This window comes from Penicillium citrinum (genome assembly GCF_028827155.1).
Source record: "Penicillium citrinum strain IBT 23319 chromosome Unknown utg000010l:1.0-1229701.0:1.0-1230130.0, whole genome shotgun sequence".
Taxonomy (NCBI): domain Eukaryota; kingdom Fungi; phylum Ascomycota; class Eurotiomycetes; order Eurotiales; family Aspergillaceae; genus Penicillium; species Penicillium citrinum.
The window spans coordinates 587360-614528 of NW_026622695.1; the positions used below are offsets into that span (position 1 = coordinate 587360).

Genomic DNA, 27169 nt, shown 5'->3' on the forward strand with positions numbered 1-27169 from the left:
GGGGAGCTATAAAGACTCATTTGAACAAAGCGGGGAAATCCAACCTCTTTGAACTCCTACATTGAAGTTCAGAATGGGGGTTTGTTCAAAGATAATAGCCATTGCGGCTTTATTGCACCATTCGACAGCACAATTTGTGCCTGCGCCGACTGATTTGATCACAAAAAAGGGTCATGCCGGTGTGAACGTCCGATATAAGGAGGTACCCCCTGGAATTTGCGAACAGGATCCCAATGTCAAGAGTTATTCGGGATATGCCGATGTTGGCGAGAATGAACATATCTTCTGGTGGTTCTTTGAGGCTCGAAATGGTGATCCGAAAGAGGCGAGTTCAATTGTTTTGCTTTGTTTACATTTCTACACGTGCTAACATTAAATATCAGGCACCACTTACGGTGTGGATCAATGGTGGACCGGGCTCATCTTCAATGATCGGATTGTTTCAAGAATTGGGGCCTTGCGGTGTTGATAAGGATGGCAATGCTTACAATAATCCCTATGCATGGAATAACGTTTCCAATATGGTGAGTTTCCCTGCATCCATATACATCGTCCCTTGTTGATCATATCTAATAATGATTAGCTGTTCGTTGACCAACCTGCCACCGTTGGGATATCATATACAATTCCCATTCCTGGATATCAGGATAATGATGGAAATATTATTCAATTGCCCAGCGAAGAATGCCCTGATTACGCTCAGCAATACGGAACATGCGGCACATACTCCAAACCGGACATCGGCCTAGTCCCCAACACAACTCAAGGAGCTGCTCCAAATATGTGGAAAACGCTGCAAGGATTCATGGGCGCCTTCCCACAGTACTCCAGAAATGGATTTAGCTTTACCACCGAGAGTTACGGAGGACACTATGGCCCTATTTTCAACGGTATCTCCAATTGAACTGAATATAACTACTGCGGCTAAAGGCAGGCTAACGGTTCATCAGATTACTTCATTAAGCAAAATGCAAAGAAGATTCCTGGTGCAATTCACATCGACCTTGAGAATGTTCTTATCGGAAATGGCTGGTTCGACCCCTTGATCCAATATCAAGCGTACTACAACTTCTCCGTCTATCCCGGGAACACTTACGACTTTGACCCATACAATGCATCCGTCAAGGAAGAGTGGTACAACAATCTCTATGGGGTTGGTAACTGCGTCGACCAAACTCGCCAATGTTACACTACTGGCCGCAATGATATCTGTTCAACAGCGGACAAGTTCTGTGCCTCAAAAGTGGAGAATATGTTCGACATCTACTCCGGACGTGATGAGTACGACATGCGCGAATTGACTCCCGACCCATTCCCATACAGTTTTTATGTCAATTATCTGAATAGTCCGAAGGTACAAGCTGCTATTGGAGCGTATCAGAACTTTTCGGAGTCATCTCAAACTGTCTCGAATAGCTTTTCGAGCACTGGAGATGACGATCGCGAGTCTGGAACTATTGAGGCTGTGCGGCGTCTGTTGAAGGCTGGAGTACAGGTCGTCACATACTTTGGCGATGCGTAAGACTTGATCACTACAGTAAAACTCGTTCTACAGAGCTGATTAAATTACACAGGGACTTCAATTGCAATTGGCTCGGCGGTCAGGTTATAGCCGAAGAGATCAATGCGCCTGGGTACGACAAGGCCGGGTTTGTTAACATTAGCACTTCTGACGGCGTGGTGCATGGGCAAGTCCGTCAAAGTGGGCTGTTCAGCTTTGCACGAATTTATGAGTCTGGCCACGAAGTTCCTTTTTATCAACCTCTAGCTTCCTTGGAGCTATTTGAAAGGGCTATTCTCAGAAAGGATCTGGCTACTGGAGAAAAACACATCACGCACAGCTATAAGACCAAGGGAACCCCGACCAGTGACTATCGGGAGGGCAACAGTACCGTTGTTTTCAAAGTTCTTCCTAGTGATGCAACTTATAACACAACTCTCAATGGGCCTAATCCTTCTTCGTCGAAGTCCTCGGGAGTTCAAACTCAAGGCAAGCGTGCACAATTTAAGAGAGCTTCTGGCAAGTTCAATAAGCCAAGGAGATCCGTCCTCGGGATGTATTGAGCTTGCATTATACATGGCGATAGAGTGGATCTATTGATCTAGATTTCGGGACTGTATATAAGTGAGATAGGATCATCGAGTTAAACGCTTTTCGGAATTTCCCTGGAGATCCAAGTCTAGTAGTCTATCAACTAGTGGTAGAAAATTTTTGAAACCATAGGATAACGGTAGAACGGGCAAATGACCCTCCTGTGGACATTTCTAGATCTCCTCAAATGCTCGCACGATAAAGGATCGACCGTCAATGAGTACCTTCTCCCCTGGTACCCGCCAAGAGCCCTTACCCTCTCCCTCAAATCCAGACTTCATAGAAGGCACAGAGCTTGCAACAGGTCCAACGATATACTTCTCTTCCCACCCCGCTCCATTCCACTCTTCCCTTCTAGCACTGACTTCAGACCCAGTTCTCTTAAGAGTCAAAACACCATTGGCATCTTTTTGTCTGGAATGAGTCTGAACTTGCTGGAACGCCAAATATGTGCCCCAAATTCGACCAAAAAATAATTTGGTCACTGACACCTCGGCTTCTTGTTCAGTCTTGGTAAGACCCTCATCATCAGATTCAAGAATCCATGAGATACCAGTCTTGGAACCCTCAGGTCCTTCCCTGAATGGCAGATTCCGCCAGACTTCTTCAAAGGCCGTCATTGGTGAACCGGGAAGGTCGGGATGAGGCATTTCACCCTCTTCGAGATCATCACCGTTAGGAAGGGGACTGAATCTAGCAACGTCGACCATCCCAATCTCATTCAGTGAGTCCAGCTCACGAGTAAATGATATTTTGACTAAATTCCGTCAGAATCAGCTCATTCAGTAGCAGCTCTTATATATCTATAAAAAAAAAAGAAAGTCTTTGGCAAAGATTACATACGGGGCGTCTCATTCGGATTCTCCGCAACATTCGTCCCAGCCATTCCCCAATCAATGGCCCCAGATTTCTTATCCATTCGCAAATCTAGATAATACTCCCCCACAGAAAGGACGATTGTATCGGTAGTTTCTGAAGGTGGATCAGGGAGGAATCGGAGACTCACGCGAGTCGTATAGGCACATGTCGAGCCTAACTCGGCGGCGGTACCAGTCATGATTCAATTGATGGTAGTATATTTTTCGGGAAAATGATGATTCCTGTATACCGTAATTCGGATGAAGGGAGAGTAGAAAGTATTTAAAGCTCCCACATGGTGAATTGTGGAGTAGATCGAGCCAAGTGGTCCGGTCTTCCGCCAATCAAAGTGGTGGAATCGACCCAATCGGGAAGCTGGACGAGATGGTTATGGGGGGGATTCGGCCTATCGCAGTTGTCCGATGGTTCAGCACTTGCAGGTCTTGATAATCGGGTCTCGAGTAGAGGTTCTGGGTGAATTGGTCTTGGATCAGTCGATTTATGGGAAGGTACCGGCTCAGAGTGTTCGCTGTGCTTAAGCATAATGACCGACTTTCCCTGACACTCATTTTTTCACTTCAGGATTCGAATCGTAGGAGTTCAGTCTCGCGGAGAACTAGTAAAGGCCTTTAGCTGAATCAATAAAGATGCTGAAAGGGATAGGCACGCACGTAGTACATCTCCGAAAAGATTCTCCAAAAGTGGGTGTATTCGAAATGACAAGACAGTATTCGTCTTCAATGTAATTCCAATTGGACTACTCCGATATTAGAATTTCAGGCAAGCTCGAGAGCATATAATGTAGACAGCAGAAGCATATTGAGCACCCAGCTTGAAGAAGCCCCTCCTCGTTCTGGCTATTTAATACAGCCGCAGAGAGGCCATTGTTGTGTTGTGGGAAATAGACACAGCATACATAATGAACGGAGTCTCGTTATTTGATCAGATAAAACAGTCATGGGTGTATTGGAATCGGTATTGTAGAATGATCTTAGGAATCCCGAGCATGGTATCAACACCTGTTGATATGATTGGGCAATCACTGATCTAGCGCTTATCGGTTGGTTAGGGTAAAATGGCTACAGAGACAAATAAGACGTGGTTTGTATGACGAATTTTGCGATAAATATTCTAAGATCTTACAGTATTGGAATTCAAATGAAAGTAAAGCTTTGAGACAGGCCATGGTTGCACATCAGTCATGGAGTGAGACTCTTTTTCAATTGTACATACTACCTACATAGGATATGTACAATTCATAGATGATGTATCGTCCAGGAACAGATCAAACTCCGAGTCCGGCTTTTAGTGTGCTTCCTGATCGTTTAACTTACAGAAACTGGCGGATTGCCTGTATTTCGATTTACATCACTGAGGTCCTAGAATCAACATGCTAGTGACAGCCAATGATAATATCAAGTGAGAAACGATGTAGTACATTGTCGGGAGGATTGCACACTGAGTCATGAAATGGAATTTGGCTTTTAATTAGGGTTATATGTTGACGCGAACTACCGGTCCTTTATTGCGGAGTATATAGTATACGGACCGAATATATTTGTTTTTTTTTTTTTCAACGAGCTAATTCATGAATAATCATAGAGCTCAACATGAATAAAAACGAATTATGCAAATTCTAACAATTTTCATTTGATTCCAATGCTGTACATACATAGTAGTAATTGAATATGCATTGCCACCGGACTTTACTCACTTTTCAAACAACCCGGTATCGGCGAAACAACCAACCAATCAGAAAACACGCAAATAACGAGCCCGCCGACCGTAAAAAAAAGAGGCCCTCGGACTTCCCTGACTCCATTCCCCAGTTTCCATCCTCCACACTCGAGAGAATGGTGAGCCAGTTGTTATGGCATAGGGCTGCGGCCTCTCGCGGGGTGAGTTTGACTTTTTTTTTTTCGTTTCTAATTGACCCCCCTAGTAGTCCCATACTGACTCATTTTTCAGCTGGCCGCGCGCCTGTCTCCGCAACATCTTGCCGGGGCTTGGCCACCGAGGCCTCCTCGTCGCGTATGCCGCCATACCCCAAGATCGTCCGTAACCTCGAGCAGGTCCGCAAAGTCCTAGGCTCTGAGCGTGCCCTTACCCTCGCCGAGAAGATCCTCTATTCCCATTTGGCCAACCCCGAGGAGTCACTGCTCACCGGTACCAACAATGGCCGTGATATCCGGGGCAAGGCGAACCTGAAGCTGAAGCCCGATCGTGTGGCTATGCAGGATGCTTCTGCTCAGATGGCGCTTCTACAATTCATGTCTTGCGGTCTTCCTTCTACTGCCGTCCCCGCCAGTATTCACTGTGACCACATGATTGTTGGAGAGCGCGGTGCCGATACCGATTTGCCTGCTTCGATCAAGGGGAACAGCGAGGTTTTTGACTTCCTCGAGAGCGCAGCCAAACGGTATGGAATTGAGTTCTGGCCCCCTGGTGCTGGTATTATTCATCAGAGTGTTCTGGAGAACTATGCTGCCCCTGGTCTGATGATGCTGGGTACTGACAGTCACACCCCCAACGGTGGTGGTCTGGGTGCTATTGCTATTGGCGTCGGCGGTGCCGATGCTGTCGATGCCCTGGTTGACGCTCCTTGGGAGCTGAAGGCCCCTAAGATTCTCGGTGTGCGTCTGGAGGGTCAGCTCAGTGGCTGGGCTTCGCCTAAGGATATCATCTTGTCCCTGGCTGGCAAGTTGACTGTTCGTGGTGGTACTGGTTTCATTATCGAGTACCACGGTCCTGGTGTTGAGACACTCAGCTGCACTGGTATGGCTACCTGCTGTAACATGGGTGCTGAGGTCGGCGCCACTACCTCTCTCTTCCCCTTCTCGCCTAACCATGTCCCCTACCTCGAGGCCACTCACCGTGGTCACGTTGCTCAGGCCGTGGCTGAGATCGCTGGCTCTGGCCCTAAGAACCTGCTGCGAGCCGACTCCGAGGCTGAGTACGACCAAGTGATCACTATCAACCTGTCTGAGCTTGAGCCTCATATTAACGGCCCTTTCACCCCTGATCTGTCCGTTCCTCTTTCCAAATTTGCCGACACTGTGCGTGAGAAGCAATGGCCCGAGACTTTCGGCGCCGGTCTCATCGGTTCTTGCACCAACTCCTCCTACGAGGACATGACTCGTGCGGAGCACTTGGTTAAGCAGGCCGATGCTGCCGGTCTCAAGCCTAAGGCCGATTTCTTCATTACCCCTGGTAGTGAACAGATTCGCGCTACTCTTGACCGCGATCAAACTCTCTCTACTTTCTCTCAAGCTGGCGGTACTGTTCTTGCCAATGCCTGCGGTCCCTGCATTGGCCAGTGGAACCGTACTGACGAGACTCCCAAGGGCGAGGACAACGCCATCTTCACATCTTACAACCGTAACTTCCCCGGACGTAACGATGGCAACCGCCGTACTATGAACTTCCTGGCTTCACCAGAGCTGGTCACCGCGCTCGCCTACTCTGGCAGCACCACATTCAACCCAATGACCGACTCTCTCACCACTCCCAGCGGCGAGTCCTTCAAGTTCCAGCCTCCTCAGGGCTCGCACCTCCCCAGTGCTGGTTTCGAGGCCGGTAACCCCGACTTCCAGCCCACGGCTGCCGTTCCCGATGCCAGTGTTGAAGTTGTTGTCTCCCCTACCTCAGACCGTCTGGCTCTCCTGGAGCCCTTCGCCCCTTTCCCTAAGGGTGACCTTAGCGGTCTTCAGGTTCTGTACAAGGTCAAGGGCCAATGCACCACCGACACCATCTCTGCTGCCGGTCCCTGGCTCAAGTACAAGGGTCACCTGCCGAACATCTCCGCCAACACTCTGATCGGTGCCGTCAACGCCGCTACCGGTGAGACCAACGTTGCTTATGATGAGAACGGTGCTCAGTTCGGTATCCCCGAGCTTGCTGAGCAGTGGAAGGAGAAGGGTATCGAGTGGCTCGTCGTCGCCGAGGACAACTATGGTGAGGGCTCTGCCCGTGAGCACGCTGCCCTGCAGCCTCGCTACCTGGGTGGTCGTGTCATTGTGTCCAAGAGCTTCGCCCGTATCCACGAGACCAACCTCAAGAAGCAGGGTGTTGTTCCTTTGACTTTCGCTAACCGCGAGGACTATGACCGTATTGACGCTTGTGACTCTGTTGACACTGTCGGTCTCTACGATACTCTCCAGGCTGGTGGTCAGGGTGAAATCCAGCTTCGTGTTACCAAGCGCAAGACTGGCGAGTCCTTCCTGGTTCCTGTCAACCACACCCTCAGTAAGGACCAGAGTGGTTTCATTCTGGCTGGTAGTGCCTTGAACCTGCTTGCCGCCAAGGCCAATGCCAAATAAATGCCTTGATGGGGAGAGATAGTGTGTGTTTATATGTGTCTAACAACCCGAAGAGAGAACAAAAGTGGATTTTCTGCGGGGGAGTTATGAGTTCTAGACTTGGAGGAGTATTGAGAGTTTAGATTTGTTTCTTTCTAGTTTTATTTGCGATCTAGATGATATCCAATGTGATCTGTATTCTACAATATCATTCATTCATTACATTACAAGTAAAAGTAGACCACCCGCGGTCTAAATACTACAGTGGACTGTAGTTAATCTGCCAAGTCGCCACTTACACCACCTAGTATAAGTGGAGTCATTAGTAGGGCTTCAAGTACTCAGCATCCAATGGGCTTGCACATAGTATGCTTGGATGAACATCGTGGGGCCGCCCTTCAATTGACATCCCAGCAGACTTCACTGCATATAAAGTGGCATGCTCAAGGACACAATCACTCTACAACCAGTCCATCTTATAAACGCGCCATGTCCTCACCCGATATCAAAAAGCCCTGGATCGAGACTCCACTGATTGAGTCGGCATCTTTCTCCAAAGCAGCAGGATGGTGAGAAAATTGCCCCTCCGCACTCCGTTCACAATATAAAACACCAAGACTTATTACTTCTCACTCAATCCAGCCGAATCTTTCTCAAATTAGATCTTCTTCAACCATCTGGCTCCTTTAAATCCCGGTAAGATATCAATCTCTACCCCACCCCCATGAATTGTACTCCGCTGCAGGTTGCATCTCTCCACGCAAATTAAGAACAAAATTAACAAAAACCAGCGGCGTCGGCAACTTCATCCACTCAAATCTAAAATCTCACCCTACAAAACGCCCTCATTTCTGGATATCATCCGGTGGAAATGCAGGACTAGCAGCCGTCGTCGCATCACGGGATTTAAACTGCAAATGCAGCGTCGTCGTCCCACACAGCACAAAGCCATTCATGATCACAAAATTACAAGAAGAGGGCGCCACAGAAGTCATTCAGCATGGAGCAAGTTGGTTCGAAGCAGATACCCATCTACGCGAAGCATACATCAACAATCAAGATGTTAATGGTGAAGAGGTGAATGTTTACGTACCTCCTTTTGATCATCCGCTTGTTTGGGAAGGGGCTAGTAGTATGATTGATGAGATTGCGAAACAATTACCCCCTCGTCAGAATTCCCAAGGATTGGAATCCGATGCGTTCCCTGCAGACTGTGTCATTGCCAGCGTTGGAGGTGGAGGTTTATTCAACGGGTTAGTCGGTGGACTGGAGAAATGCCTGAAAGATTCTCCCCGTGACTCAAATGTCCGCGTCCTAGCCGTTGAAACGAACGGTGCTCATGCACTTTCCCACTCACTCAACGAGGGCAAATTGTCCTCACTTGATGCTATTACTTCTCAAGCTACTTCGCTCGGGGCATTGCGCGTTTCATCCAGGACATTCGATCTTGCATCTAAGCCTCCATCTGGGGTAGAGGTGAAGAGTATTGTTTGTTCAGATGCAGATGCTGCGCGTGGGGTTGTGCGACTTGCTGATGAGGCGCGGTTGCAGGTTGAGTTGGCTTGTGGTGTTAGTGTTGAGGTCGCTGTTGGCAAGGAGTTGAGGAAGGCGATGCCTGATCTAAACCCGGAAACTCGTGTCGTTGTTGTTGTTTGTGGTGGAAGTAATATCAGCTCGGAGATTATTGCTGGATATCGAGAGAAGTTGGCGGCAGGTTGGCAGTGAACAGTAGAGCTAGTGACTGCTATTGTACATACTACAACAGTTCATAACGATGTGAATATTGTACATCGCTCATATACCAGTATCTACTAGAGTTGAATACTACATGTACATTTAACACAATGCAAAGCTTCATTCATAATATCATAACACGAATAAATCAGATCAGATCTAGCTTATACTCGCTCTAACATACTCACATGCTCAAATCAAGCCCACCGTCGCTGCAGACATCCACGAAACCACCAGGGCCTCTAGGATTGACAGATCAACGGATGAGACAGCCTTCCGGTAAATTAGACACGGGAAAGACAGCAAAGTAACAGCAGATCTAATCACTGTCACTAGCACTACCATGATCCGAATCATCGCCCTGGTTTTGAATCCCCTCGGCCATGATATACTCCGCCTGTTGAAGAGCCTGCTTAATCTCATTGTTGTCGAAGACCAACTCAATCGGCTTTTGATTATGCTTATTCCGTACCCGGGGATCACAACCAGCCTCACACATCATCTTCACCATCTCCGTACCGAGCTCTTTATCCTTTTCAGCCGCATACCGCACAGCGACGTGGAGTGGTGTGTCGTTATCGAGCCTTGTCAGGGGGTCACATTCGAAATACTGGATGTCAAAGAGGGCGTCCATCACGTCGTCTGTCGCGTCAAGTCTATCATTAGTGGGGGTGGTTCGTTGCGAGTCAAGATCAAGAAGCGGTCTACATACAGCTTCCGTACATGGCACAGATATGCAATGCATGGTTACCGAGTGGGTCGGTCACCTCATTGAAAAATTGAGCCACTTGTTCATTTGATTTATCTTCCATCGAGGCAAGTACTTGTTCCAGTAGGTGTGGTTGATCTCGGCGGCAGGCTTCCACGACCAGCTCGCGGGGGGGATGCTCCCTATCATGACATTAGTCGGCTGTACAGACACCACGAGGGGAAATCATTGAAACGCACTTCGTCGTCGGCCATTGTAGAATATTCGTAGTTCGGAGGTTAGGGGCAAAACTGGTATTCGCGCAGTCGTAGTAACAAGAACACGGAGCTAGTGGATGTGAAACGTAGACACAAACACAAGAGGGACACGGTGACAAGTCGAGTCAATCTCAAACAGGTTCTTGATCCAAAGCTCACAGTGAGCACGTATATGTACAAGCAGACAAATTCAAATCCTCGATAAGTCTCAGATGCGCGGAAGATTGTAAATGTTATTGCTTTCCCCAGGGACCATCCCACATGTTCGGATCATGTGATTTTCCGAAATCCCCGCCGCTTCCAAATTTAGCCGCGCGGTTAAACTTGCCGACGCAATTGGAGATTTTGGGCATTTTGCGATTCATCCAGCAGTTGAGCTGGCAGGCTGGAGCTTGATTACTCTTCGCTTCTGCCGCAGCTGTGAATTTCCACGGAAGAGTCGTTCGCGGAAGTACTGAAACTCATTCGGCTGTCCGAAATGCCCCTCGTTTGTCCGTTCCATCCCCGCCAAAATTCTCCAAGAGAAAAGAAGCTGACCAAATTCCACGAATAGTCTGTCCAAATTGCAGCAATGCACTGACCGTATCACGGGCTGAATCCTCAACACAGCATCCGATGGGCGTTAATAGATTCGAATGTCGTACCTGTCCCTATGAACAACCCATCGTACGACAAACGATCTTCGAAACGACCCAGATGAAACAGAAGGAAGTGGAAGATGTCTTTGGTGGAAAGGAAGAATTTGCCAATGCAGACAGTGTGGCTAGTAAGTTGCGACAGTCTGGCCAGCTTTTGATTGAGTTCCGAGTTAGGCATGTTTTCGGAAGTCCAAACTAATCACTTTTCTTTCTCTCTCAGCACAATGCCCCGCAGAGAACTGCAATGGAGACCGTGCATACTTCTTCCAGTTGCAGATTCGTAGTGCAGATGAGCCGATGACTACATTCTTGAAGGTACGAGATCCCCCCTTGCGTATCCGGACGTGGCATATTCTAACAACTATTCACAGTGTTGTGATTGCGGTGCACGATGGAGAGAGAACTGATCTGATCAGCGGGAGATCTCTTTATTTCAGACAATTCATATGATGATGAGAATAGCGCATTCATTCTTATTTTTTTTTTTTTGCTGGTTATAGGCGCTTGGTGTGAATCGCATATTGGATACAGCGGCGGCTGTAGATGCATGGTGTACTTTTTGAATGAAAAAAATTAAGGGTTTCTCATTTAAAGATAACTTCTGTGTTCCGTGAATTGGATACCTGTCGGTATACTGCCTTATCGACGCCTCATCTTCGGTCTACTTGTCAATACATTTTCCAGGGCTAACTTTGATCAAGTTTCCTCGCCTGCTATACTAATGAAGAGGGATTGATTACTTGGTGATTGTCATTCCTTATTTCGAAGGAAAAAATCTCTCTCCCACTCGCCCATCTTGTTGTATTAAAAAAAAAGCCCTTTCCACCAGCCCAGACGAGCATCATATCTCCTTTTTTTTAGAAAGAAAGAGGGTTCAAGAGGAAGGTAAAATCTGGTATGCAAATCGTAGTCCCTCTCTCTATGTACTGGGTCCTTGAAAGGGAGGGTCTCTCCGTTGTATTAGACAAAATTATGGGCCGTAAACTGTCATCTATTCAATCTAGGTTGTCAACAACGGTGACCTGCTTGAGGAGAGCGCTGTGGCTTGGACGGAAGGACTGTAGGCTGATTGGCTGGAGGGGTGACGGATTGTGATCTTGATCCCTCGACAAGCTCAGGGGGCTTTGCTGTCCGACTGCGTCACGATCTATAGAAGTACTGAAGGTTCCCAATTGCTGCGACTGCGGTGCATAATGAAGGGAATGTTTATATCAGCATAGGTCATCCATGCTGGATTTCAAAGAGTTTGGACACTCTGAGAGACATCCCCATTCTTTTTCTCAGCTTTTAGGGGGTTGGGAAAAAGAAGAAGAAGAAGAAGAAGAAGAAGAAGAAGAAGAAGAAGAAGAAGAAGTATTCCTTGGGGAGGTTGAATTGCTTTGTGATTTTCATCTCTTGTGGTCAAATATCAAGAGAAAGAGTGAGTATATCCAGTGTCAACAACGACATAGCAAGTCCATTCATATAGAAGGATTCCTTTCCCCGTGAATAAATCTTTCTCATCACTCATCCTGAATTGATACTTATCAGCGACTCATGGATTTACCTCTCATGTAACCCTGAGGCTCTCTTCAGCCTCCTTTCCCTTAGGCTGATCGTGGAAAAATTCACGTCATACTCCTGAAAAGCAGTCTCGTTTCCAACAGCAGCGAAGCTGGTGTGAGTGTACTCCAGAATATCTTGGCTCACATTGTTGTTTCCAACAAATGTGGCAATATTTCCGCTGGACTCCTGGGAGATCTCTGTCTCTGCGGACCTGGAAGTAGGAAGTGATCTGCCGCCCCACGAATTTCGGGTCAATATACCTTTTAGTCCTTGTCTTTCGAACCTTGGGGGTCATTATAAAAGGGTTATACCGAGATTTTGTCTACTGACAAAGCTAATTGGATTGCGAATGCAATTACTTCGATCAGCAGAGAGTTGGAGAGAGAAAATTCTCGTGGGGTGCTTGGAGGGAAAGAGCTCTTTCCAATCCAGGTGGACATGGACACGTGCTCCCTTCCCCCCCTTCGTCTGCTGAATATATTACAGTTTATAGATCTAGTCTACTAAATACAATATGATTTGATCCAATGTAAACTTTCTGCAAAAGAAGGGAGCCAAATGGATGTCATCCGTATCACTTTACAGAAAGAAGGGCAGTTGTATTGCCATTGTTGGATGTCTTCGAGCTTTGTGGTCTTCAGATAGCTCCCAGTATAGAAGTAACTGCGATTACTGAACCCCATACAACTACTAAATGAATTGACTCTACTTGACTCTACTTTGTTGCAATTCGCCTTCCAACCTATCACGGCTAGTTAGGGCTAACTACTTGTAAAAGTAATCCTCAGGCATCAATTTCCATGTATTTTACCCGATAATTGAGGCCCAAGTATTTATGCCTGAGGACCGAGGCCCACAAGCTCGATCGAAGGTTAATCTGATCGAGCTATCCGAGACCCATTCGAGCTCAGAAATAGCCCACTAGCATAATTATTGGTATGCAGGATCTCTCAGTCTACTTTATACTGTGATGTTGAATTGTAGAACTGTTCTCTGCCATCCTGTTTATCGGGTGGCTGTGCGTGGGTAATACCCTGGAATTCACAATACTCGAAACGAAGCTTGTTCAGTCCCTGTCTCGACATCATAAGGCCTCTTGAGTCCGAGCTTGGAAGCGTTGAAACATCTTAGAATGGCATATCATGGCTATTATAGGAAGCAGATCTAGGTCTAGCGGAACTTGTGGTGGCCCCAAACGGCGAGGTTTTTCTATTGTTCGTTATGAGTCCTCCTTCAAGAGCAAAATTCTACCAGAAAGACCAAACTAACGATATCCCCAGAAGAATATCGATTTCATACAGATAGCTTCGGATCCGGAGCTAGATATCGATTTTGGTGTCGATATGGAGGAGGCCCCGGAGGGGGCGGCCAAGGGAGAGAAAAGTTGGGAGGAGGAGGAGTTGCGATGCCCTTCTGGGCGGGTGAATGAGTGGACTTTCTTTTATAAATAGTATTCAGATCGTGCCACTTGAGCGGGTGCCTTTTTTTTCAACATCATGAATCAATGACTCTGGCAATCAGGTAATCGCACCCTTTTTCATTGGTATTTTGTAAGTGGAATATATCCTAGAATAGATATTTTGATGCTGATATAGCTTTGAACTAGCTGGTGTTCCCGAACACTCATGGCTGAGATGGATTCAAAGAAGTTTTCTTTGTCGTTGTTCTCGAACAACCGAGAGGTTGTTCCAGGAGATGCTGGAAATGTCCTCATAGCGAGGGACGAAACAGTTTGTCCTCTTCAGCTTCTCGTATACTGTTCACTTCGCATTCCCGAGCCAGAAAGGTTGTCTCCCTGTTATGGACGTCGCAAATGAGTTTATGAATGAAGCTCTGGACGTCGGTGGGATCAGCTAGCTTGATCAGCAGTTCAAGGATTGGGGATGAAAGAGATGATTCCATGTAGGTTTACCAAAACGGACAGTTATTGAGAGAAAATATACTACCAATTATTATCCCAGTGGACCATAAAACCGAAGCCTTTCGAGTGATGTCGAGCTATTCGGGCATACCTTATCAATCATACCGCATTAGTCGCGGGATGAAGATCACAGTCCACGACTTTAAGCCCAATTATTCAAAATGCAACATCCTAAGCTACATACCTTTCCCCGTGCCAAAGAGAGGTCCCAAAAGTCCCGGGAGAGGGGATAGTCTCACTGTTTGAATTGGGGGATGGACTGTTCTTCTTATCTCAAGATCACAGTCCAGGGACCCGCTTTTGGCATTTTTCGAGCCTTTGGGTTCAACTATGGATACTAGCAAGCTCGTTCGGGATGCTTAAACTTGAGTCAGCGGTAATCTCTGCCTGTGAGCAAAAGCTGAAACAGCAGAAGTATGAAGGCCTCATTCCAGTACCATTCGCTTCGTTTACGAGAAGACGGCTCCGGGATCATCATTACGGCAACTTTTCATCAGCATGTGTGCTGAAAGAGTATCTTGGGCTCGATCTGCGACGTCCAAGAATAATTTTCGGGCGAGGTTCTGTCGTGATCTCTGTGAGATGCTTATTGTCAAAGCCGAGGCGACAATCTTGCATGATCCGGTGAATAGTACGGGTAACACTGAAGCACCAAAGCCAGTTGTACGACTTCCTGGGCAGCCTCATGTGTTGTTTCAGGCAAAATTGGAGGAGTCGGCCATTTTGAATTTGATCCAAGTCATTAAAAACGGTGATCTGTTTGGGGAGAGCTCTGTGGATTGGGCTGTTGGACTGTAGGCTGATTAGCTATGGCCGGTACAAGAAGATATTCGCTGGAAGAGAAAAGATAGACCGGAAGGGTACTTCTCGATCTGTCTTTCGAGGGGAAGCTCTCTCCGCAGTGGAAACGGACGTCTTCGCTAAATTTATTGGCTGGATGTACTGGTGTTTCCCTGAGCAGATCACCATTGTGTATGGTTTTGATTGAATCGACGAGGGTTGTATTATGTCTAGCATGACAAGGAGATTGCTTCTGGAGAGAGCGAAAGCTGATGAAGACATATGATTACAATAAACACAATCCAAACCGGCACTTCGAAAGGGGCAGTTCCCCCGGTTAAGGTACTACACGAGGAGATGGTTACTATTCCGATCAATGGAAAGGAAAGGGCCATAGATACGATTTTGAGGAACGATCTGCCATGGCAGTCCAGCTCACTGTGGAGAAAAAAAAATCACTTGTCTGGTGGATAACGGCCTGTCTGATGATCTGTCTGATACTCTGAGGGGTGAAGAGATATCAGAAGAGAGCTCGAATGAAGCGGGTGATTTGTGATTTTTTTTTCTCACATACAACAATTGGAATACATCATGTATTATAGATTGGGCCGCAAGTATTCGTGTTGTATGTAGAGGTACTACTGAATGAATGACGCATTCCACACAATTGACAACATACATTCTAGATACCCTGCAATCCACTTTTGTCTACCGTACTATCCATAGTACTATTGTATCTACAGAACAGTGTACACAAAATTGTACGTGAGTCTTGGATATCTGTCTTGTACATTTATATACATATACCCAGTACTGCGCGCCCGTAGACGCGTCAGGTTAAGATCTGAAGCTTGAGCCAAATATTTCCAGTGGTAAACCCAAAGGGTGGTGCCATTTGTGGGAGGGGTCCGAATTGATCGACTGTGAGGTCCCACAAATCAAGACTCAGCGATAGTCCAGAGATTGGGAAAAAAAAAATTACAGTACATGAATTCACCCGTAAAAATAGTAATTCAGGGGCTGGATCTTTACATACTACTACGTATGTATACGCTACAATTGGATCGATAAATTACAATTAAGGATCGTACGTATTTGCGGTACATGGAAAATATTTTTTGTGTGGTGAGGGGTTCGGTGAATGCCCCGCGGAGGGGTATGGAGGGGCACCTTTGAGCAAGGAAAACTTGCTGTTGTGCACGAATATGTACATACATACATACTAACTAACCACTACCGTATGTACAAAGTATTACTGTAAAGGTAGGGGAAGTACTAGCGAGGAAAAAATTGAGCCATGAAGAAATAAACAGACCACTTAGGCCGCATTGCTGCCCAAGAATTACCTTGGGATTGGAAAAGAAAATTTCAAAAGGTGGAGACTAGCAAGAAGTGAACCGAATTCACGAGAGCAGAGATTTCAGGTCACGTGGGGTGATTTTGCCGCCTACCCCACCCTGAGCCCATAAAGCTGTTAAATCTCGCACAACTTTTTTCTTTTCTCTTCCTCTCTTCGTCCTACATACCTCTACACATCTCCAGCTGTAGAATCTGTGAAAATAAACCGCCGCCATGGGTAAAGAAGGTTTGTAAACCTCTGAGGCTTCTCATCTTGTCTTCGCTGTATCGTTTTTACTAACATACATCCCGCTTAACAGACAAGACTCACATTAACATCGTCGTTATCGGCCACGTCGATTCCGGCAAGTCCACCACCACTGGTCACTTGATCTACAAGTGCGGTGGTATCGACTCTCGTACCATCGAGAAGTTCGAGAAGGAGGCTGCTGAGCTCGGTAAGGGTTCCTTCAAGGTAAGATTTACCCCTCCTCTCTTATCAGAGAGACCTCACTTCCATCAATGTTTTATATACTAACCCCTGAATAGTACGCCTGGGTTCTTGACAAGCTCAAGGCCGAGCGTGAGCGTGGTATCACCATCGATATTGCCCTCTGGAAGTTCCAGACCTCCAAGTATGAGGTTACCGTCATTGATGCCCCCGGTCACCGTGACTTCATCAAGAACATGATCACTGGTACCTCCCAGGCCGATTGCGCTATTCTCATCATTGCCTCCGGTACTGGTGAGTTCGAGGCTGGTATCTCCAAGGATGGCCAGACCCGTGAGCACGCTCTGCTTGCCTTCACCCTTGGTGTCCGCCAGCTCATCGTCGCTCTGAACAAGATGGGTAAGTCCTTCCTCATAACAGTCTTGACTTAAACTTGTTAAAAGACTTTAATACTAATACTTCTCTTCTTTATAGACACTGCCAAGTGGGCCGAGGAGCGTTACAACGAGATTGTCAAGGAGACCTCCAACTTCATCAAGAAGGTCGGCTACAACCCCAAGACCGTCCCCTTCGTCCCCATCTCCGGTTTCAACGGTGACAACATGCTTGAGCCTTCCACCAACTGCCCCTGGTACAAGGGCTGGAAGAAGGAGGGCAAGTCCGGTGAGGTCACCGGTAAGACTCTTCTGGAGGCCATCGATGCCATCGAGCCCCCCGTCCGTCCCGCCAACAAGCCCCTCCGTCTGCCCCTCCAGGATGTCTACAAGATCTCCGGTATTGGCACGGTTCCCGTCGGTCGTGTCGAGACTGGTAAGATCGTTCCCGGCATGGTTGTCACCTTCGCTCCCGCCAACGTCACCACTGAGGTCAAGTCCGTTGAGATGCACCACCAGCAGCTCAAGGAGGGTCTCCCCGGTGACAACGTTGGTTTCAACGTCAAGAACGTCTCCGTCAAGGAGGTTCGCCGTGGTAACGTCGCCTCTGACTCCAAGAACGACCCCGCCTCCGGCTGTGCTTCCTTCAACGCCCAGGTCATCGTCCTGAACCACCCCGGTCAGGTCGGTGCTGGTTACGCTCCCGTTCTGGACTGCCACACTGCCCACATTGCCTGCAAGTTCTCTGAGCTTCTGGAGAAGATTGATCGCCGTACCGGTAAGTCCGTTGAGGACTCTCCCAAGTTCATCAAGTCCGGTGATGCCGCCATCGTCAAGATGATTCCCTCCAAGCCCATGTGTGTTGAGGCTTTCACTGAGTACCCCCCTCTGGGCCGTTTCGCCGTCCGTGACATGCGTCAAACTGTCGCCGTCGGTGTCATCAAGTCCGTTGACAAGTCCGCTGGTGGTGCCGGTAAGGTCACCAAGGCCGCCCAGAAGGCTGGCAAGAAATAAGCGATTTCACATCATGCAGAGATGCCGTGATGATTTTCTTACAAAAACGCTTATGGATGGAGCTAGATTTTGCTGTGTAGTCCAAAAAATGCTACTCACAGGTTTATGACTCAATTGAACAACCTAGACTGAAATTCGTAGTATGTAAATGACTTCTAGTTTAAGAAGGCAGAGGGTAGTTGAGAATACAGTAACAAAATTATTCTTCAAGGCCAGCCAGTAATGCCAGCAACTTAGAAACTGGGGTAGAAGAAGCAGTAAAAAGCCTGTAGGCGTAAACCTGGCTGAAGCAGTGTTTCCGGCCCGAAAAAAAAATCCAGCGCTGGTAGACGCTGGTTAGCGGAAGGGGTGGGCTTGGCAGGCTCTGGCTTGTAGCCTCGAACGGCTGGGCAGTTATTTCAGTATAGATAGGGCTGAGTGTCGTTTCCGGCCGAAAAGAAATTCCAGTACTGGTAAGGGGTTATTATGCAATTGAGAAAATAATTTGCGATACAAAACCTGGTTCATAAATTTGGTTGGTTGAAGGGAAGTTAAAAGTACTAGATTAGGGCTTCCCACTTCGTTGCTTGAACTGGTATTTGCGGGGGTACTACGAAGAAGTAATCTGTCTAGGGCTCTACATGCCTGGCTGTATATAGAAGCCTACAGTATACGCAGGCCTCACCACTGAGAGAGGCACCGAGAAAGAAATTCCTGGCTCAGAATACGAACGAAAAGAAAGCAAGGAATTAGTGGAAGTAGGGAAGTAGCTTGTTGGTGTAGAACGGGCTGGCGTGATATTTCCGGCCGAAAAAAGCCAGTACTCGCAAGAAAGCCCTGTAGCAGAGAATAGGTCTTGTAGAATCTGGCTCGCAGTCCCGAACCGGGCTGGTGTAGTGTTTCTGGCCGAAAAGAATTCAGTGCTGGCAGAACGAGAGACAAGGAAAAAAGAGGGTTAGTATAACCTGGCAGGTAAGCTAGGTTAGTTGAAAATTAACAGTATAGAACAAGCTGCCGTGGCTTTCCCGCCGAAATGAGAGGAGGACGAGGACGTGGTGTTGGGTCAGCTCCATTGTGCTAGGAAGTGAAGAGAAGTCTTGAAGGGAAGTGAAGAGAGCACGCGCAGGAGGCAATTCCTCGGCTGGGCCACGAGCGTGAAAGAAACAGGCCGTCTTTGATTCAAGACAAAGAGTGACTATCAGTCCCTCGAAGTTAGTGGTTCGGTATTTGCTTCACGACACGACAGATCAAAGTTCATTCAACAAAGACACTCAGCTGCGGTACAGGTAGCACGGACCCTACAGGGCAAAGAAGCTGAAATGAAACGACTCACGGTTCGCGTGCGCTGGAAGAACTGGACGTCGCGCAATTGTTTGGCGATACCTCGACCTGGTGGCACGCGGGACATTCCTTTCACTGGAGTACAATTGACGACGCCCCGGTTTAGGGACGTGGTTGCGGAGAGCGCGGAGGACAACCCGTAGGGCGCAAATACCTAGTCAGTTGGTGGCAGATCGTGGTGAGAAGGGCGGTTAGAGTTGTCTTTGTAGTGCCCTTTTTTGTTGTTTTTCTTTGTTTGAATATGCGGTTCTTTGAGGAGTTGGCTGACGCCAACCAAGATGTTGGGTGGGGAAGGATTTACTTTTTGCTTGTCACCGGCCAGAATTATGGGTAGGGGGAGGACCTGGAGAAATATTAAGAGGTATAAAGCGTTGACGCTTCTGAACTGAATAAGATATCAGTATGGTGCCTCAAGTTGTTGTTTGTTGGCAAGATGAGTACCGACCTTTCGATTTCAGCTGGTATGAAGGCTGTACGAGACAGCAGTGGCCTGCAAGATTTTGAGGCCATTCGTCTGATGGCTGAACGTTGTCCAAAGGAGGAAAGGTATGGCGTGCAGCTTGCTGTAATGGAGAAGCTGTTGAATGTGAGGGACGATAACACGGAAGCTATCGCTCTGTGGTATCAGTATGTTGAGGAGAGTGGCGTGTGGAAGCGAGACGACGAACCTGGCGTGTGGCTCAGAGCCCAGAAAATATCGGAGAAACATGCGAAAAACGTCAAGTATATCGACAGTATACGCGAGAAAGCATGCTTGCGTTGGGGTGAAGATAACGCGCTGCCTTTCTTTACCCGGATCCTGACCAAGACTTCCGCGGAACATGTGAATACGCTGCTACTCTGCGATGTTGAGTTTGAGGACATGAGATGTGCTGTGAATCATGAGATTCTGAATCGGCTGCAGAGGAGAGGAAGGGGTCATCGTCGAGACAAGATGGTGATCCAAGGAGATCTGGCGCGAGCTGCGAAATCGCTGGATACCTCGAGTATTTCGGCCGATGAGTATAAAAAGCACGGCCTCAAGTTTGATGACAGTGGGTTTCTAGTGGGTCTGGCGCAGGGCGAGTTGCCGGCTCCCAGCCTGGAGGACGTTGGTGCCGAGGACAGATATGGCCGTTATGTTGATGAAGAGAAGGACGCAAAAATGGATGATGGACGAAGTGTGTTTGTGCCCAGTCCTTCACCCAGTGACCCTGACAGAAGCAGCTCAGAGGAGCCAGTTCGACCAGATTACCAGCGTCGAGCGCGCAGACACGGTGGTATCAATCTACCTGCGAACAGAAGGCCGGTCAGACGAAGACCAATCGACAGGGAGAACTGTACGTGTGAGCTGTCGAAAGGGTTGAGGGATAGTTTTACTAAGAGGGCAGAGGAACGAAGTGACAGACTCAAGTTGGTTGTGCTCAGGAGAGTTGTGAGGTCCTTGTGTGTGTTCACGGCTGAAAAGATATGCGACAGGCACACCAGGGCACTTTGCTCTATGCTTGGCCTGTACATCCGTCAATTCACGCATGCTGAGTTGCTCTCCCGGTTGAATTATGCAGCGCGTCAGATAGGGGACTGGGACAAGTTTGTTGCGAAAAAGGTGGAATGGTTCAGTGCGAAGAAACTCGATTTCCATGTTGTCAGAACATCATTTCGCCTGGAGCCCAGGCCAGAGCAGCCCCGTATCGCGGCCCTGTCGCAGACAGGACTGTCACTGGAAGACGTATGTACGAGAGTGTATGGGACACCGAGGTTCGATGGGAGTGTAAAAGACAGGGACATTCAGGAGAAAGGGAGTGTTATACTGCCTGGGTTGTTTGCTTGGTTGGAAGATGATATCTCTAACGTGAAGGGAGTGGACGAGCTGGGTGCCGAGTTGGGTATCCGAGTAGAAAACCTGTTGCAGCTAATTCATGTTGAGTTTGACATGTATGACTATCATTACTCACCTGCTGTAGCGAGGGCGAGAATGGGGTGGAATCGGAGCATGTTTCATTCTCTGGCGCAACAGCTCACCCGACAAGATGTCTGCTACTACGCGGCGTATGTGGCTGCTAGGCCTGACCATGCATGGAGACTGATCTCATTCCCGTATTACACGAAAAGCGCGTACCCTGGAGAGGACACGGAATTCATCCATATCGACCTGGCGATTGGCGACTATCTTGCAACAGGGAGAGGAGGGTATGCTCTGCAGGGATCGGTGTCGTTCACTGATGAGGACGAGGACAATTGTTCAATTGTATTGCCAATGTTGCACAAACGCGAGATTCTGCAGCGATACTGGGATATGATAAAAGACGACCCTGATGCCAGTGTCACCGGTCATACTGTGGCGATTGCACCATGGATGTGGGGACCTGAATTCATACGAGAGTTAGGGACAGACTTCGAGCGTGCCATTTGCATGAAGGGAGATGTGAGACTGACCTTGCCCACGATACCCCACGGCTCGAATGGTCCTGCTACCCGCCTCCGTCGGACGATCATGCCTTGGTTTGGTTTTGTACATGAAGACCATGAAAGACTGGAGACTGCTGAAGCAGGCACTTGGTCGGATATCTCAGCAGCTCACAGGGACTTGTCCCTGGCAGCTAAGATACCTTCTGGAAGCACATGCCACGTGTTTGCCGTGCAGCCTTACACCTTCCCGGGGACCGCTCAACTGACAGGTCTTGGTGCTATTGCGGATGCTTTGGTTGGACGAGTCAAATGGTCAGAATGGTGTGTGACGGTGGAATTGGATATCCTGTTTGGAGAGGATCGGCATGCGGCTCATGAGTGGATCAAGATGTGGAGGAGGAGGGCCACTGCACGCTTTGTTGAGGCATTCCGCTCTGTCATTTCGGCTGAGAAGGCTGCATACGGCGAGCATTCGTTCTTCCACTTGATGAGCAACAAGCTGCCTATCCCCCCACCCCATCTCATGTACCAGAAAGACCTTGGCGATGAGGGAAGTGACGGAGAGGCTGTCGGTGGAGAAGCTGTTGGTGGAGGTGATTAAACTATCATTCAGAAGAGGGCGACGCAACGGCAGGATGAGGTTTGTGGGCATCTAAGGGCTGGAGATCGAGTGGAATCGACGATCTGAGGGTGGATTAGTGGTGAATTATATCTCGGTGCCATCTACTGGCATGCAGGTGCTTCATCAAGCCAGGGGCCGTCTCGTAGCGCTGGCCCATGGTCTCACACAATAACAATGATTTGGCTTGATGAAGCGAGTACAGAAGGAACTGAATCAGAGGAGCAGAATTTCTACAATTGGATGTTTTGTATGTGAAAGAGCTGGAAGAAGGCTGATGAATATGAAGTAAGAGGGTGAGGTGCGGACGTGGGCGTGGCCGCAGAGACCCTGTGTATGCTGATACATAGTAGCCGATTCTTTTGTTTAGCGTGTTTCTCTACTGTATCGAGGCATTGGTTTGTGATCTACTATGGCTTTACGCCGAACCTCAAGGGCGTGGTGTTTGGCAAGTTCTTATTTCCGAAGGAGGAAGCGCCTGCATAGCCATTACCTTCCAACTAGATTCAACTCAATTCAATCCAAAGTTCAATTAACCCGATGCAGTCTAACTACTAGTTAGGCTGGTGACAAACAAAAAGAAAGAGCAAAGATCTATCTATCCCGTAAAAGCCTGCTGTTTTCGGGGGTATAATATTCTCTAACCCTGGCGGGCTATCTTCGCCTTAGTCGTTTGTTGCTGTAAGAGTTTTCTGGCTCCCCTGCGCGCTTTATTCCCTTGGACTCGGCTTCAAACTGGCGGAAATTGATACTGCGCTTGGCAGAATTGCTGCTCTTGGATGCAATCTCATCGAAACCGTTCCAACCAGAGTAATTGTCAGCAGACGGGACATGATGATCAATATCTAAACTCTCGAATTGAAAGGTTAATATTTTTTGTGCGTCCAGTGGTGGATTGTCTCCTGCATCCCAGGGTCTTGAATCTTCATCCTCATCCTCGTTCTCGTCCTCGTCCTCGTCCTCGTCATTATCCTCATTATCAGAATATGGCAATTCTGGCTCGGTTTCAGAGTCATCCAGAACCCGATCGAAATAAAATTCGATCAAATCTCTTGTCATCTTGACATCTGCTTCGGCAAAATGCCACTTGTTCACAAGATCCTCGTTTTTCGGAAAAATACTCTTATAGAGCTTCCCGAGTGCCAAAGTACCGCTTGCTAGCGGTACATTGTACTTGCGAGCGGTTTGCCGCCATCAATGATATGGAGATTGATTGTTCAAAGATTTTGGACAAGATTGGAGGAGATCCTCTGCCCCGACTGCGGCCAAGATGTTCCACAGACACTGGTAATCTCCTCTGTTGGCACTCCATTCATGAAAATGCAGGATTGGGCCGTGTTCCTATATGTGCTGTTAGTAAAGATATTATCTCTTTTTTGAGTTTCAGAACAAAACATACATTCACATGGTCCCTGATCTTGTCGGCAATATCATTGAGGGTGAGGACATTGTCTGGGAACGCTTTTGCAACCTCGGGATTGTAGATCTTGTCCACAAGCCGTTGCAATATCTCAATTGACTTGCCCTTGTCTGGATCGTGCGGATCTCCATTGGCTTGAAGGACTTGGAGTCCCTCTGTGAATAAGATCTCCTGTGTCAAACCATGGTCGATCTGTAGAGCTTCCACAATGGGTTTTCCAGTAGCGTCGTGCAGATAGAACTGGAATATTGAGACATGGCTAAAGTAATTAACAAAGGTTTCCCCATAACGTTTCAGCCGAGTATGGTACTCAAAGTCCCCAATCAATGTTTGATGAGGGGATCCCTGCCAGTCTTTCTTTGCTTCCACGATTCTAGGAGTAGATAGGAAGTTTTCGAGGTCAAGGAAACTCCGTGCCGTAAATATCTCTGCCGGAGATCGGTTGTCCTTCGCATTTGTTCCTTTGTTCATCAGAGTTTCATTTATCGGGTCGTTTCCCCTAACTCGAAAACCAATTCCGGGTTTACAGCCAGGGACTCTCCTTCTCCGTGGCTCCATAGTACGTCCCGAGCAATTTAGAAGATGAGACACCAAAGTATCTTTCAGAATCCTTTTGGGGCATTTCAGACATTCCCTCCAATCACAGTTAACCAAATGAGTATCGTACTCATTTACCTGTACATTTTTGTAACAACGAAAGCATCTGCGAACAACACAATCATGATTTGGGGGTACATTTCCCTTGCAATACTGGCACCAAGAGCAGCTCTTGCGATGCTCCTCTATATCACTCATGTGAAAACGTTGGTGACAATTATGACAAAGCCGGAGTTCACAGGTGCTCATATGCACCGCGAGGTTTTTGGCAAGTGTTCTTCTCCCACAACCAACACATATCCGTTTCCGACAGAGATCCTTATTTCCATGCTGGGTTTCATAGGTCTCTGGGGGGTAGAGAGACCCGCAGTACGTGCAGTATCTCCAATTGCAGCTTTCACGATGCGCGGCCATTTCATCTCTTTCAAAGCATTTGCTGCACTTGGAGCATTTTTCTTTGGTGCAGATCTCCTGATGCTCTGGAAATTCGGTTTTCGTGATTACTCCCCGACATTTCCTACAAATAACTTTTGTACCAGCACATGTACACTTGTGGGAATCCCAGTCCATTTTAAGAGGATGATCCCCACAACCTTCGCAGCGGAAGTATGGGCAAACATCGAGATGTGTCTTCCTATCTTCTTTGCGAAGATCTATTGTCTTTTGGCAGTTGTAACAGTAGAAGTAGTGACATGACCCTTGATGATATTCTTTTTTTGCGATTTCCATGTGCTTATGACATCTGTTGCACATCCACAATGAGCATGATTGCTTATGTTCTTTGATATCACCAATGAAGAAGAGCTTCTTGCATTTGTGGCATTCCTTTTTCTGCCACAAGCAGTTTTCTTCATGTTCTTGAAGTTGGCCATCGGCAAAATTGTTGGAGCAGTAATAGCATGTCTGTTTCCATTTATACCATGTTGCTGTTAGCTCGAAACGAGGATCTGAGCAATATCTCAGATGGTCCATCATTTGTCTCCGGTGATAACGGCGATTCTGTACAAGAATTTCTTCGCAATGAAGACATCTAACGATTGTATAACGTTGTTGGTTATTGGCTATTTTTCCATTTCTCTCCAGGTCGAAATGGCTTTCAACCGTAGATACTTTAACGTCATGACCATTCATATGAGATTCCATATCTTTGTAGGTTGATTTGATATTGCGGTTGCATTCCGGGCAACGAATTGGATTATGCCTTAAAGACGCCCGCATGAAACCATTGTGGCTCAGTCTGAAGAATTGCTGTATCTCCCAATGCCTCTGTTCATCCAGCATATGTTTCTTTCCCATTTTGAAGACGATAGGTAATGACAAAGAGAGATTTTGACGAGAGACGCTAGTAGCGGGAAAATAGTAAGGATGATGATCTAGGAGATCGGTATGAGTAGCACGAAGAGATTGAATTTGTAGGATAGGCTCTAATAACATGAATTGGATATAGAATAAGGTCGATTATTAGCTATATAGATAAAAAAGATGCCTTTGTTACGGTGCAAATGGAGTTGTAACGGACTGAGTATACTGTTTCGGTTTGCGTGTGAACCACTCGGTCAAAAGGGATTACAAGGTCGGAGCTACTGCTCTGAAATTCTCAAACCGAATATACAAAGAAGATAAATAGCTCAAACAATGTAACTCTTGCAGCACGCAGGTCAATCTCTCGTTATAGGAGTGTACTCTGATTAGGCTATCATATACTAGTATTTATGGATCTATGTGACTTGAAGTAATATCGGTATAGTGTTAGATGTAATAGTGCCAGATGTTACATATGATGAATATCAAGAGGTGCTTTTCGCGATGATACTGAACTGAAGAGGAGATGCAGCTGTCTCAAACAAGTTTGAGACTAAGTGCGGACGGCTTTGATCTACCACCCATTTAGATAGACATGTCGCCTTCCGTTTCTACTACAATTTCTAGGACTGAAATATGATAGTATAGGTATTTTTAGACTAATGTTTCGGCACTGCAGAACATGAAAGGAACATACTATCTATACATGCAGTAGTTATACATAGACAGTCGCATCACGTGTAACGGAAGACCTAATCAGAGAATGCATATCAGATTCTGATTGGATGTGGACATCACTAAGCACCCCAAATGGGGTCGCAGTATATACATAGTACATAGTTCGGGGGTTCGATGTACTGTATTCTCGCCCAAGAGTGCTACTCACAGATTCGTATCCCATTTCTATAACCACGTGAACTAGGTCTACCACTCTAGTCGTAAGTATTGTAGTCATTCCCGTAGTCAAGGTTAGTAACCTTTGGTCATTTTGGCCAGATATACCCCATCGTGTCTTTTAGTAAACTTACCTCGATTCTTCACGCCTTTTTTGACTGGGCTCGCTAAGAATAGGGTCAAAAGCACCGAGCGTCGATGTATCAACGTCCATACGACGAACTCGGAAATTCAGGAAATAAGAATATTGTGCTGTGTTATTGTGCAGATCACCAAATGTTTTTTAGGACTGGTGACCGATTCTGGCCTATTTAAACATTCTGCCTTCTCAAATTCCTGCCCTCGAGTCCATTCCAACCTTCCACTCCCTATTTATTGCCCAGCATGAGATTCATCTTCTCCGCCGCCCTGCTATCTCTCGCAGGATCAGCCATTGCTGACGAAGCTATTATCGGTAGATCACAGGCCAAACTTGGAGAAATCCCTTACCAAGTTTCTATTCAAACTTAGTCACACAAATGCAGTAGATCTATCATCGATAAAGATCATGTCCTCACTGCCGCTCACTGTGTGGATGGGCTATCCGCAGTTCGCCTGAGAGTTCGGGCAGGTTCAAATCA

The 27169-nt window shown here is 47.2% G+C and overlaps 12 protein-coding genes across 12 annotated transcripts; 8 read left to right on the plus strand and 4 right to left on the minus strand.

The window, feature by feature from the left end:
* Positions 1–73: 73 nt before the first annotated feature.
* N7469_011275 (uncharacterized protein) lies at positions 74–2064 on the plus strand (the record flags this gene model as incomplete). The annotated part of the gene is made up of 5 exons (XM_056650180.1): positions 74–337; positions 384–524; positions 584–890; positions 951–1518; positions 1575–2064. 5 exons carry the CDS (start codon positions 74–76, stop codon positions 2062–2064), a joined length of 1770 nt encoding a protein of 589 aa, XP_056495244.1.
* A 201-nt stretch (positions 2065–2265) lies between these two features.
* Positions 2266–3149, minus strand: N7469_011276 (uncharacterized protein; the record flags this gene model as incomplete). Its single annotated transcript, XM_056650181.1, has 2 exons — positions 2266–2849; positions 2936–3149. 2 exons carry the CDS (start codon positions 3147–3149, stop codon positions 2266–2268), a joined length of 798 nt encoding a protein of 265 aa, XP_056495245.1.
* Positions 3150–4803: 1654 nt separating this feature from the next.
* On the plus strand, positions 4804–7269 carry N7469_011277 (aconitate hydratase ACO2; the record flags this gene model as incomplete). Its single annotated transcript, XM_056650182.1, has 2 exons — positions 4804–4852; positions 4919–7269. The coding sequence occupies 2 exons, from the start codon at positions 4804–4806 to the stop codon at positions 7267–7269; spliced, it is 2400 nt and encodes a 799-aa protein (XP_056495246.1).
* A 468-nt stretch (positions 7270–7737) lies between these two features.
* On the plus strand, positions 7738–8973 carry N7469_011278 (putative L-serine dehydratase; the record flags this gene model as incomplete). The annotated part of the gene is made up of 3 exons (XM_056650183.1): positions 7738–7817; positions 7891–7944; positions 8040–8973. The coding sequence occupies 3 exons, from the start codon at positions 7738–7740 to the stop codon at positions 8971–8973; spliced, it is 1068 nt and encodes a 355-aa protein (XP_056495247.1).
* Positions 8974–9301: 328 nt separating this feature from the next.
* On the minus strand, positions 9302–10301 carry N7469_011279 (ankyrin repeat-containing protein ANK1; the record flags this gene model as incomplete). The annotated part of the gene is made up of 4 exons (XM_056650184.1): positions 9302–9624; positions 9695–9873; positions 9931–9981; positions 10210–10301. The coding sequence occupies 4 exons, from the start codon at positions 10299–10301 to the stop codon at positions 9302–9304; spliced, it is 645 nt and encodes a 214-aa protein (XP_056495248.1).
* A 125-nt stretch (positions 10302–10426) lies between these two features.
* Positions 10427–10993, plus strand: N7469_011280 (DNA-directed RNA polymerase III core subunit RPC11; the record flags this gene model as incomplete). The annotated part of the gene is made up of 4 exons (XM_056650185.1): positions 10427–10439; positions 10502–10714; positions 10807–10901; positions 10958–10993. 4 exons carry the CDS (start codon positions 10427–10429, stop codon positions 10991–10993), a joined length of 357 nt encoding a protein of 118 aa, XP_056495249.1.
* Positions 10994–12135: 1142 nt separating this feature from the next.
* N7469_011281 (uncharacterized protein) lies at positions 12136–12426 on the minus strand (the record flags this gene model as incomplete). The annotated part of the gene is made up of 3 exons (XM_056650186.1): positions 12136–12177; positions 12198–12342; positions 12392–12426. The coding sequence occupies 3 exons, from the start codon at positions 12424–12426 to the stop codon at positions 12136–12138; spliced, it is 222 nt and encodes a 73-aa protein (XP_056495250.1).
* Positions 12427–14550: 2124 nt separating this feature from the next.
* N7469_011282 (uncharacterized protein) lies at positions 14551–14850 on the plus strand (the record flags this gene model as incomplete). The annotated part of the gene is made up of 1 exon (XM_056650187.1): positions 14551–14850. One exon carries the CDS (start codon positions 14551–14553, stop codon positions 14848–14850), a length of 300 nt encoding a protein of 99 aa, XP_056495251.1.
* A 1548-nt stretch (positions 14851–16398) lies between these two features.
* On the plus strand, positions 16399–18009 carry N7469_011283 (elongation factor 1-alpha; the record flags this gene model as incomplete). Its single annotated transcript, XM_056650188.1, has 4 exons — positions 16399–16417; positions 16491–16645; positions 16720–17020; positions 17096–18009. Exons 1-4 carry the CDS (start codon positions 16405–16407, stop codon positions 18007–18009), a joined length of 1383 nt encoding a protein of 460 aa, XP_056495252.1. The 5' UTR covers positions 16399–16404.
* Positions 18010–19762: 1753 nt separating this feature from the next.
* Positions 19763–22318, plus strand: N7469_011284 (uncharacterized protein; the record flags this gene model as incomplete). The annotated part of the gene is made up of 1 exon (XM_056650189.1): positions 19763–22318. The coding sequence occupies one exon, from the start codon at positions 19763–19765 to the stop codon at positions 22316–22318; it is 2556 nt and encodes an 851-aa protein (XP_056495253.1).
* A 195-nt stretch (positions 22319–22513) lies between these two features.
* On the plus strand, positions 22514–22822 carry N7469_011285 (uncharacterized protein; the record flags this gene model as incomplete). The annotated part of the gene is made up of 2 exons (XM_056650190.1): positions 22514–22586; positions 22707–22822. 2 exons carry the CDS (start codon positions 22514–22516, stop codon positions 22820–22822), a joined length of 189 nt encoding a protein of 62 aa, XP_056495254.1.
* A 168-nt stretch (positions 22823–22990) lies between these two features.
* On the minus strand, positions 22991–24227 carry N7469_011286 (uncharacterized protein; the record flags this gene model as incomplete). The annotated part of the gene is made up of 2 exons (XM_056650191.1): positions 22991–23509; positions 23736–24227. The coding sequence occupies 2 exons, from the start codon at positions 24225–24227 to the stop codon at positions 22991–22993; spliced, it is 1011 nt and encodes a 336-aa protein (XP_056495255.1).
* Between the last annotated feature and the right edge of the window lie 2942 nt (positions 24228–27169).